At 41.7% G+C, this 11,468-nt stretch overlaps 1 protein-coding gene across 1 annotated transcript; it reads left to right on the top strand.

The window, feature by feature from the left end:
- The first annotated feature begins 504 nt into the window (after window positions 1–504).
- On the top strand, window positions 505–1,542 carry GPR119 (G protein-coupled receptor 119). Its single transcript, XM_081794317.1, has one exon. The coding sequence runs from the start codon at window positions 505–507 to the stop codon at window positions 1,540–1,542; it is 1,038 nt and encodes a 345-aa protein (XP_081650443.1).
- The last annotated feature ends 9,926 nt before the right edge of the window (window positions 1,543–11,468 follow it).

Below are 11,468 nucleotides of genomic sequence, written 5' to 3' on the forward strand. Positions count from 1 at the left end.
CTGAGATCAGTTGTTAAGCTAGTACTTGAAGCTTGGGAAAAGAAGAAGTAGGAGTTTAATATCAAGCTATGGAGGAAGAAAAAGTGTGATTAGAGTCAATTATATCTTCTGCCAGACAGGAGATCAGATGAATGCCCCAGGCCCTCCAAAGAAAGTCCTTGAAGCATCAATGGAGGAAGAGAGCCTGGCGAGACAGTATGCACAGGTACTTGGGAGTTGTCTAGTAACTTGGTAGTTGGAGGGGGAGGGACTAGCACAGCGGCCAGGGGGAGGGCTACACAGGGATTGCTGCCTTCAGAGAGCTGGAGAGGCAAGAGGCTGAGGACTGAAAGAGAAAGGGTGAGTGAATCTCCTTGATCAGCAGGATCTGAAAGATGGCAAGCTGCCAGTCGTGGCCAGATCTCTGATGCCCCTCTGAACCCAGCCCTTTCTCTCCCAGCCCGTGAGAATTTGAGCTGGAGAGCCAGAATGCCCTGGTAAGTGGAAATCCTGCCACTTCAAGACATGGAGTCATCTTTTCCATTTGGAGTGACTCTTGCTGTCCTGGCCTCCCTCATTATTGCTGCCAATGCACTAGTGGCTGTGGCTGTGCTGTTGCTGATCCACAAGAATGATGGTGTTGGTCTCTGCTTCACCTTGAATCTGGCTGTAGCCGACACCTTGCTTGGTGTGGCCATCTCTGGCCTAGTCACAGACCAGCTCTCCAGCCCACCTCGGCCCACACAGAAGACCCTATGCAGCCTTCGGATGGCATTTGTTACTTCTTCCGCAGCTGCCTCTGTCCTCACAGTCATGCTGATTGCCTTTGACAGGTACCTTGCCATCAAGCAGCCCCTCCGCTACTTCCAGATAATGAACGGGCTCATGGCTGGGTCCTGCATTGCCGGGCTGTGGTTGGTGTCTTACCTTATTGGCTTCCTCCCACTTGGAGTCCCCATATTCCAGCAGACTACCTACCAGGGTCCCTGCAGCTTCTTCGCTGTGTTTCACCCACGCTTTGTGCTGACCCTCTCCTGCGTTGGCTTCTTCCCAGCCCTGCTCCTCTTTGTCTTCTTCTACTGTGATATGCTCAAGATTGCCTCCATGCACAGCCAGCAGATCCGAAAGGTGGAACAAGCAGGAGCCATGGCCGGAGCATACCGGCCTCCTCGGACTCCCAGCGACTTCAAGGCTGTCCGCACTGTGGCTGTTCTCATTGGGAGCTTCACTCTGTCCTGGACCCCATTCCTTATCACTGGCATTGTGCAGGTGGCCTGCCAGAAGTGCTACCTCTACCTGGTGCTGGAACGGTACCTGTGGCTGCTCGGTGTGGGCAACTCCCTGCTCAACCCACTCATCTATGCCTACTGGCAGAAGGAGGTGCGGCAGCAGCTCTACCAGATGGCCCTGGGAGTGAAGAAAGGGCTCACCTCATTCCTTCTTCTTCTCTCAGCCAGGGATGGTGGCCCAGAGGGGCCCAGGGAAAGTTCCTGTCCTATCACCACTATCTCCCACTCACAGCTTCATGGCGAAGATGGTGAGGGCAGAGAAGTTTCAAAGTGACTTCTCCCTCTCCTCTCTGGGCCCCAACTAGGAAATCAAAGCTAGGGGAATGAAAGTGCTTGCTTCAGACAGTTGACTGCCCCCCACCCCAGACTGAGAGGAACTGAGGTAGGGTGCTGACTTTCTTCTGTAACCAATTTCTCATTTGCAAATCTCCATTCCTCCCTATGCTTCTTTTGCAATTAATCTGTCTCTCCTATACAGGTAGGTAGAAAGAAATGTACTACTGAAATAATGCTAAAAAATCAAATCCTATTCTTGAATACACTACAGCAGCAGTATCCAACATAAGTATAATGCAGGTCACATATAATTTTAAATGTTCTAGTAACCGTATTTAAAAGGTTTAAAAAAGGCAATGTTAATGTTTCATTTAACCCAGTATATCTAAAACATACTTTCAATATGTAATCAATATAAAAATTACTGCACTGTTTTTTTCATGCTAAATCTTTGCATCTGGTGTGTGTTTTACCTTTCAGAACCTCTAAATCCAAACTAGCCATATTTCAAATGCTCAACAGCCACATATGGCTAGTAGCTACCATATTGGACAGCACAGCACTAGAGACATGATGTTGTTCCTCTCAACTCTTTACTATAGTGATGGCTTTGGTAAAGTGAGGAGTCCTGCCCTCCCTGATGTAAATCAGACATTTTAAGTAGTGAGTTTGCCTGAAATGTAGGAACCTGAATTAGATTCTACAGCTTGTCTTCTCTCGCACTTCATGGAGTTCAAAACACTGTTTCTTTGGAAATAGCCAATCTTGTGGTTATTTCTGCTACGACCCCTCCCACTCTACCACTAACTCTGTGGGGCCCCTTCCCCTCAGTTGGCTTATGGTCACTTGTAGCTACTTGATGAGAATGCTGAACCACAAATTCTGAGACCCTAGAAGTGAAGGAGGTGGAAAAAGGGTTAGGTACCAAGAAAGGCACTGCCAAGCTCTTAAACACTCTTAAATCTGCATTTTCCTAAGAAACTCAGTCACATAAGGGGATACCTCCAACATGTCCCAGGAGACCAGCTGAGGAACAGGTGTCTCATCTTGCTTTCTGTGGGTACAAAAAAAAAATGGCTGTTGGCAGCCAGGAATTATGGCCAGGCTCCCTCTGGGCAACGCTGGCAGCAGAAATTCGAGAACAGACTGGGAAAGAAACCCAGGAATTATGCTCAGTCTTCCTGAGCTTTCTTGTAACCCTTTCCTCAATCTCCTGGTCTCCACAGAGGATTCTTAGAAATTTGTCTCTTGAGGTCCTAAACTAGATTAACTCCCTAGAAAGCTGCTGAGTGGACAACCAAAGAAGGCAAGAAGAAACCAATACAGTATGGATTAAATTTGAATTTGGTGCCAAAACAACCATGGAAGGTTAACCCTTTGATATCTCTAAAATGATGGCCTGAGGATGCATTTGAGTCCAATGTGTAAAGGCTAATTCCAAGAGGCCCATGAACTTTTTCATTCACATCTGAAACTAAAATGTTCCAAACCAGGATGGAATCCGGCTGTCCTCCTCTCCACAGGATGGCACCACACCATGATGTTTTGCACTTGGGTTTTAATTTCCCTTCAGTCTTAGACTAACTCCCAGCTTGTATCCCTCAGTTGTTTGGAGGTGAATGTTCATCCCTTTCCACTTCTATACACTTGAAAATTCCCTTCTTCCTATTTTCACCCTCTACCTTCAGCACAAATGGCCTGTTTCTCGCTGATCTATTCTAATACACACCAACCCTCCTTTGGTAGACTATTTTGTGCAGTTGCTCTGTTTACCACAGTGGCCCAGAGGAGGACCATGCTTGCCTTCACCAGAGCAGGCTTTATGTTCCTACAACTGAAGAACTTTTTGGCTCTCAAGTGAATGATGGAACCCCAAGTGCCTTGAAGTGCTGAGCACGCAGCAAGTATCATTATGCCAGCAATAGGCACCCTCTTGGATTGGGTTATGAGTTACTGGGAACTACGTAAAACACAAACAGTGACGGGGTTTGGGGACAAAATGGGAAGCAGGCTCAAATCAATGCCCTCCTTACTGGTGGTCCAAAGCTTAACTTCCTGGCCTTGCTGCAAAGGACTGATCTTGCCAAGGTAACACAAGCAAAGTGGAATGAAAATTATAGGAAAAAGGAACTGAGGGGAAGCTAAGTGAATGCTGTGGTGTTAGGCTCAGTCTAAAAAAACTCTGCTATTCCTGGGAGGCAGTATATTCAGTGGAAATCACAAACTTTGAAGTCCAATAGACCAGTGTCCAAATTACCATTCAGTTGTTTAATTGTCAAAGCTACAGCTTCCTCATTTGTAAAACTGGGGTAATAATGCCTACCTTATATTGTTATCAAAAGGATTAGCTCAAATAATGTATAGGAAAATGTCTAGTAAATGACAGCACATGGTTAGTGCTCAAGTAATGTTCTCTTCCTCATACTTAAAAATCCTAAAGAATAAAATATCCAGCTGGCCAATTTAAAGGAGTCTGTCATATCTGTAGATATTATGGCCTCCAGGACAAAGACAGTTAGGCTCCAAACTGTGAATTCCTCAACCCATGAATGTTTTTGAAAACAAGCGGTGAGAGACAACTCAGGTTGAAAGAGACAAACAGTAAATCTCAGGATCAAGGGACAGCAAATACAAACAAGGCCCTATTATCATACATTTGGGTTTAAGAGTAACCGCAAATAAGAACACTGTGTTTAATAAGCCACCAAGAGCAGAGATACAGAATAATATGCAAAAAGTCTAATGGCTTTCTTTGACACAAGCTCTGGCACAGATACGGGCATGCACTGGAGAGGAAACATTTAGATTTCATTCATACATCTAATGGTGTCTCCTGATGGCCTTGCAGAGAAGCCAGATCCTGTTCAGCAATTTGATCAAAATAGCCAAAAGAAATTAACACCGTGGAGGACAGAATGTAGATCAATCGGTCCCATTTATAATTTCCATAAAGAGCTTGTGAATTTGTTATAAAAACTGTGACATGACTAAGTGTTCTACTAATTCTTTGGGTAGCTAACATTATTCATAGCACAAATGTTTCAGAGAGGACTACTCACAAGAACATAAGAACACACAGCCCTCTGTATAGGGGAATTGTGAGTGGTGTCACAAGTGTTAGAGGCAGATTGCCCTTATCTACCAAACTCTCCTGCTTGTATAATAAGTCCAAGTCTGAGAGTTGGCCAGCCAGAGTTAGCCTTAGTATATCTTCTCCTCATATGGAAAAGTATTTAGTGATTCAAATGGAAAATGAACTTGTGACTTTGATGTCATTCATACTTTCTCAGTCATTGGTCAAACTGAATAGAGACCAATGAAAACAGCAGGCACAAGAGATACTTCAAGGACACACATAGAACAAGAGGAAACATGGTGTTGATAGCCGGGCAACAAGAGCAGCAATGGACCCAAGGCCAGACTACAACTCCTTGGCTGCCATCAGCCACTCATTTATTTTGTGACTCCTTCAGTAACTCCCATGCCATCCTTCAAACTGCTGACTGGTCTGGAATCTTCTCCTTTTAATTAACAAACCTTCATTTTTTATTTCAGCAGTCATATAAACTCAGTAATGGTACTTACAAGTGTCAACTGTTCTTCATTCATTCGTCCATCTATCTACCTACTCCAAAAACATTTTTTGAGAGCTAGGTGCTGAAATTGCCCCAGGTTTGCTGGGATTTCTTTCAGAGATCTATAATGATGTATCAGTGAGGTTCTTTTCTGATTATAAAAACAATTTTTGTTCATTTCAGAAAAAAATTTAAATACATAAAATCATAAATGTACCCATAATTGTACCATCCAGAGATGATCACTGTTATTCTTCATCTGTTTTCTTCACTTTATATTGTGCATATTTTCTTTTGTCAAAGTTTTCTTCAAAAACATGACTTGTAACGGTTTCATGTTATTTCATCATGAGTATATGTTTTAACCATTTCCCTATAGTTGTACATTTGTTATTTCCAATGTCTCACTGTTTTAATACCACTATAAATACCTTTGTGTATAAATCTTTGACACGTCTAGGGCGCCTGGGTGGTTCAGTCGGTCGAGTACCCGACTCTTAATTTTGGCTCAGGTCAGGATCTCCTGGTTCGTGAGACTGAGCCCCATGTCAGGCTCTGCACTGACAGCATGGAGCCTGCTTGGGATTCTCTCTCTCTCCCTCTCTATCTGCCCCTCCCCTGCTCTCTCTCTCAAAATAAAATTTTAAAAAATAAATCTTTGGCACATCTGTTTAATTCCTTAGGATAAATTCTACAAAGAAGCATTACTAGGTCAAGAAGCATTAAACATTTATAAGAATTTTGATTCACGTTTTTGCTGGCATTTCTCGAAGTGTAATGTTTCCCTAGGGTATTTGCTAAGAGAGGTCAAGAATGAGCTATAAATGAACAGACCACACGGATATGAAGATCTCATAGCAATAAAAGTTGCTTCCTGAAAGCATAAACTGTACTAAGGGGTTTACCAGTGGTTTTCTTAAAAAAAGGAACCCTATTCATATGTCCTACTGCTGGAGTTAATCTGTAAATTTAGAAATCTGGACTAATGGGACACAGCAGATTAAGAACACCTCTCACAGTACAACTGCATCATCAATATGGTACTGTCTAATATCCAGGTATTTCAGTGTTTTCAGTCTTCAAGTTTTCTGAGGTAGTTGTGTTGTGCAACACCATAAAATGCTACGTAGGCATGAGAACATGAAAACGTAATCACATGGAGCCAAGAGACCAGTCCTGATGCAGTTGAAGCCTTGAAGCCATAGTTTTGCAGTGTTGCTGAAAGGGAAACGTGCTCCACCTAATGGATCAACCGTGCAGGGTAAAGTACATGAGAGCTTAACATGCTACTACCCAACCATATGTTCACTGGATTTACAAGCTGTTGGGACCATAATCACCCACTGGGCTCAAAGAGCCCTCTCATAAGGAGTCCTAGAAACCACCAATGCAGCTGCTAAGGGTCTCAGAGTCTGTTTTAATGCAGTTCCTTGTTCTTTAAAATGCCTGCTACACAACGGGACAGGCAGGATCCATTTGCTCCAGCGCACTGGAGGAGACTAAAGTCACGTATGACCAAGAGGCTGAGGAAGGTCTCTTTATTTGTTTAGGTTTCGTTTTATTTGGTGCATGTTGCCCAACAATCCCATGATTGAATCAGATTTCCTATTTACTCTAATAAATCCATATCAGTTCCAGTTCTGTCTCAGTTGTGTTGACATTAAGGCACTAAAAAGCTGATAAACACTCTGAGATAACAGTCATTGGCCCAGTAAAATGCCATGCAGTCTTACAAAATTGTTCATTGTGCTTTTACCACTCATAATATTTTTGCAGATTTGCCCACTGAGCCATTCAACAAATACTAAAGCACTTCCTACAGACAAGCAAACTGGTACCCTGTCATTTCAGAAGTGCTTCCCAGAAATGATAGCTGAATGACTATGAGGTTGTTTCAAATGAGGAAAAGATTCATAATCCCAAATTCAAGCTACCACTTTAAGATTGCCAGGTCCCTTAGTAATCTTATACAATGATGCATTAAATTGTTTTTATTTACTAAATAAATGGGAAAGACAAGTATGCATAGTGTTTATAGTGAGTTGGGCACAGCCCAAAATACAACTGAATTCTGATGCTGAAAAAGTGAATAGAGAGAAGAAACATCCTTTAGTGAAATCTCAGGAATTCATACAAAGTAGCCACTCTTGGAAAATATTTGTTTTTTAAAAAGCAATTTTATGGAGCACCTTGGGTGGCTCAGTCGGTTGGGTGTGCAACTCTTGATTTCAGCTCAGGTCAGGATCTCACAGTTCCTGGTTCAAGCCCAGCGTCAGGCTCTGCACTGAGAGCACAGAGCCTGCCTGGGGTCCATCTCTCTCTCTCTCTCTCTCTCTCTCTCTCTCTCTCTCTGCCCCTCCCCTGCTCGTTCACTCTCCCTCTCTCTCAAAATAAATAAATAAAACTTTTTTTAAAAGCTATTTTATGACTTTAAAACTTACATGCAATACCCTCACTGGGCTTGGCTAACAAAAATATTACCCCTTAAATGATATGCTTTAGTGAATAGAAAAGAACTATTTATAATCAGGTTCTTAGTTCAATTGTTCCTCCCATAAATTTGTTTATAAGCCTAACAATACACTTGTTTGCATTGGAGGAGAGAGGGAGAGAAGTCTAGCTCCACATCCAAATTATTCTATTTTAAACTAGTGGCATCTGTTTTAATAATTCCAAGTTCTTTAATAAATAGTATAACATACAACAGAAACAAGTTCCTGTGTGTATGGTGAACTGTGCTCACTTAGACTGGAAGAAGAAGGGGTGGGCTAGTGATTAAGGAGGTTATGGAGAAGAAAGGCTAACAGAGAAAATAGGGGGAAGAAGTAGAAAGTGGAGAATAAGAGGAAAATTATGTATTTGCACTCACAGGTCTCCAGGAAAATAAAGTCAGTGTTACAGTTAAGTGTCAAAGAGTGACCAACCACAACAACTATTGACCTTCTTTCTCCCAGGGTGTTATAAAGATAGGGGAATTAATGAAATCAATACTCTTTACTGCTCACCTGCCATAAACTTTAAGTGACCTTGGACAAGGCTGAGTCCATACACCCCTAGCATAGTGATTATAAGCATGGGCTCATGAGCCAGACTGCCTGGGTTAGAATCCTGGGTCTGTCATTTCCTAGGAACAAAGTATTCCACCTTTCTGTGCCTCAGCTTCTCATCTGAAAAATAAGAATAGTATCTACCTCCTAGAGTGGTTGAAAGAATGTAAACAGTGTTATGAACACAATACACTTAGAACAGTATCTGATACATAATAAAAGCCATAAGTATTAACTATTATCATCTGAGTTGCCTCATGCTCTAGCCTCTTAAAAAAAAAAAAAAAGGAAAGAAAAACAGTGAAAGTTTTTTCATCTTATAGCCTGCAAATTTTGATCATTTTATCCCTTCAAACCTGGGGTTTGCTGCTCAGAAATGTCAGTTGTTTGATCTTCAGATGGCCGGTAATATGATGGATTTGCTCATTCTAATTTTTTTTTTTTAATTTTTTTTTAACGTTTATTTATTTTTGAGACAGAGAGAGACAGAGCATGAACGGGGGAGGGTCAGAGAGAGGGAGACACAGAATCCGAAACAGGCTCCAGTCTGTCAGCACAGAGCCCGACGCGGGGCTCGAACTCACGGACCGCGAGATCGTGACCTGAGCCAAAGTCGGCCGCTCAACCGACTGAGCCACCCAGGCACCCCTCATTCTAATTTTTTTTAATGTTTATTTACTTTTGAGAGAGAGAGAGAGAGAGAGAGAGAGAGACAGACAGACAGACAGACATAGCATGAGTGGGGGAGGGGCAGAGAGAGAGGGAGACACAGAATTTGAAACAGGCTCCAGGCTCCCAGCTGTCAGCATAGAGCCCCACATGGGGCTCAAACTCATGAACCATGAGATCATGACCTGAGCCAAAGTTGGACGCTTAACCAACTGAGCCACCCAGGCACCCTGGATTTGTTCATTCTAAAGGAAAAACATCCATGTGACCTTCTGGAGTTAATATGAATCAATCTTTATTTTGTAACCAAACAGCTTCATTGAAATTGGAATTAATATGAATCAATCTTGATTTTGTTACCAAACAGCTTCATTGAAATTCCTCACTAGCCATCCTAATCAAGCTAAACCACATGCTGGGTGGGCTTTTTTAAGTTTTATTGAGATATAATTTATATAGCATAAAGATCACCTATTCAAATCATACAATTCAATGTTTCTTAGTATATTTACAGAGTTGTGCAACCATCAACCATAATCTGTTTTTAGAACATGCTCATCCCAAAATGAAACCTTATACCCATTAGCAGACCTCCCCATTTCCCCCAGCCGTAAGCAATCACTAATTTACTTATGGGATTTGCCTATTCTGGACATTCTACTTAAAACTGGAATCATACAATATGTGGACTTTTGTGTCTGACTTCTTGCATTTAACATAGTGTTTTCAAGGTTCATCATGTTGTAGCGATGTGTCAGCACTTCATACCTATTTATGGCTGAATATTCCATTGTCTGGATATACTACAATTTCTTTACCCATTCATTAGTTGATATTTGGGTTGTTTCCATCTTTTTGTTATTATGAATAATGCTGCAGTGAACACTGGTGTACAAGTATCTGAGTCCCTGTTTTCAATTCTTTTGGGTGTATATTAGGAACAGAATTACAGGGTCATATGGTAATTCTATGCTTAACTATTGAGGAAGTGCCTGACTGTCTTCCAAAAGGGCTGCATTATTTTACAATCTCCCCTGCAATGTAGGAGTTCTAACTGCTTCACATCCTCACCAATTTCTGTTATTGTCTGGCTTTCTTTTTGACATGCTGGGCTTTTTACCTGGGAAAATCATTATTTCTCTTCCAAATCAGTGGTACCTGCTCATCCTTGTATTAAACCTTCTCATTTTGAGCACTTTTAAGAAATTAATAGATGGGGCACCTGGGTGGCTCAGTCCGTTAAGTGTCAGACTTCAGCTCAGGACATGATCTCATGGTTCGTGAGTTCGAACCCCACATTGGGCACTCTGCTGTCAGCACAAAGCCTGTTTTGGAGATCCTCTGTCCCCTTCTCTCTGCCCCTACCCCACTTGGGCTCACTCTCTCTCAAAAAGGAATAAACATTTTAAAAATGTATTTTAAAATTAAAAAAAAATTGTAAAAGAAATTAATAGTTTATCTTTTAGAAGTTTTAGGTTTACATGTAAATTGAGCTGACAGTACAAAGAGTTTGTCTTGTTTTCTGACAAACAAGTTTTCAGCCAAAGCCCTTAGTTCCTTTAAAGACTGTTTCCTTGTGTTCAACTGAATCTGAAAGTTTTCCCTTATCAATCTACCTTCAAAAGACATTGGTGTGTGGGTGCCTAGGTGGCTCAGTCATTAAGCATCTGACTTTGGCTCAGGTCATGATCTCACAGTTCGTGAGTTCGAGTCCCATATCAAGTAATCTAAAGCCCCACTTCAGTTGAGCATGAGCCCGCTTCGGGTGAACACGAGTCCTACTTAGGGTGAAGCCCACTTCTCTCTCTGCCCCTCATGGGATTTTCTCCTCCTCTCTCTGCCCTTGCTTGCTTGTGCCCTCTCTCTCGCAAAAAAAAAAAAAAAAAGAAAAGAAAAAAAAATTGGTGTGTCTATTTCATCTCTGATATGTCCCTAAAAATTCATTTTTCAATCAAAAATTACAATTTAAATATCCAATGGGGAGCTGTTACTTAAAGGAACTCTATAGTGAATATTTTTGTGAAACACTGAATTCTTCACACGTGTGAAATAATCACATGTGAAGATGTGAAATCTTCAAATTTTGTGTGGTAAGAGTCAGACCCTTACTCTCTGAGGCACCTTTACTGTAGTAGCCTATTTCACTATAGAAATGGGTTAGTCCTTAGTGTTCAGTCAAAGTGCTCTATTCATCATATTGGTTACCTGAGGGGATACTTTATTAATCCATGACTAAGGATAGGATAGGATAGGATAGGATAGGATACCTAAAATAAAAATAGCAAGTCAAATTCTTTAATTGGAACTACCTACCCATGATTATGGCTACTATATAAAGGCATTAATCTTTAAAGCTTTGCCAATTTGGATAAAGGTATCATCAGCTTCAAATTCTTTTTCTTCAAAATTTACATTGAAAATTATTGGCCCCTACTGCCCCTCTACTCTTTTTCTACCACTAGAATATTAGTCCTTTTTATACTTCACGCTGGTATTGTCATCACCAGTGTCCTCTGTGATGTCCTCCCCAAACTGTTTTATACTGGACTGGCCCAGGCTCACTTCTTGGACCTCTTTTCTTGCTACTGGCACTCCCTTGGTGGTCTCCTTCAGTATCATGGCTTTGCATTGCT

This window comes from Panthera onca, chromosome X, assembly GCF_046562875.1.
Source record: "Panthera onca isolate mPanOnc1 chromosome X, mPanOnc1 haplotype 2, whole genome shotgun sequence".
NCBI lineage: Eukaryota > Metazoa > Chordata > Mammalia > Carnivora > Felidae > Panthera > Panthera onca.

Bases quoted from the DNA above. Each gene is read 5' to 3' on its own strand.
- GPR119 (XM_081794317.1), top strand. From the start codon at position 505: ATGGAGTCATCTTTTCCATTTGGAGTGACTCTTGCTGTCCTGGCCTCC.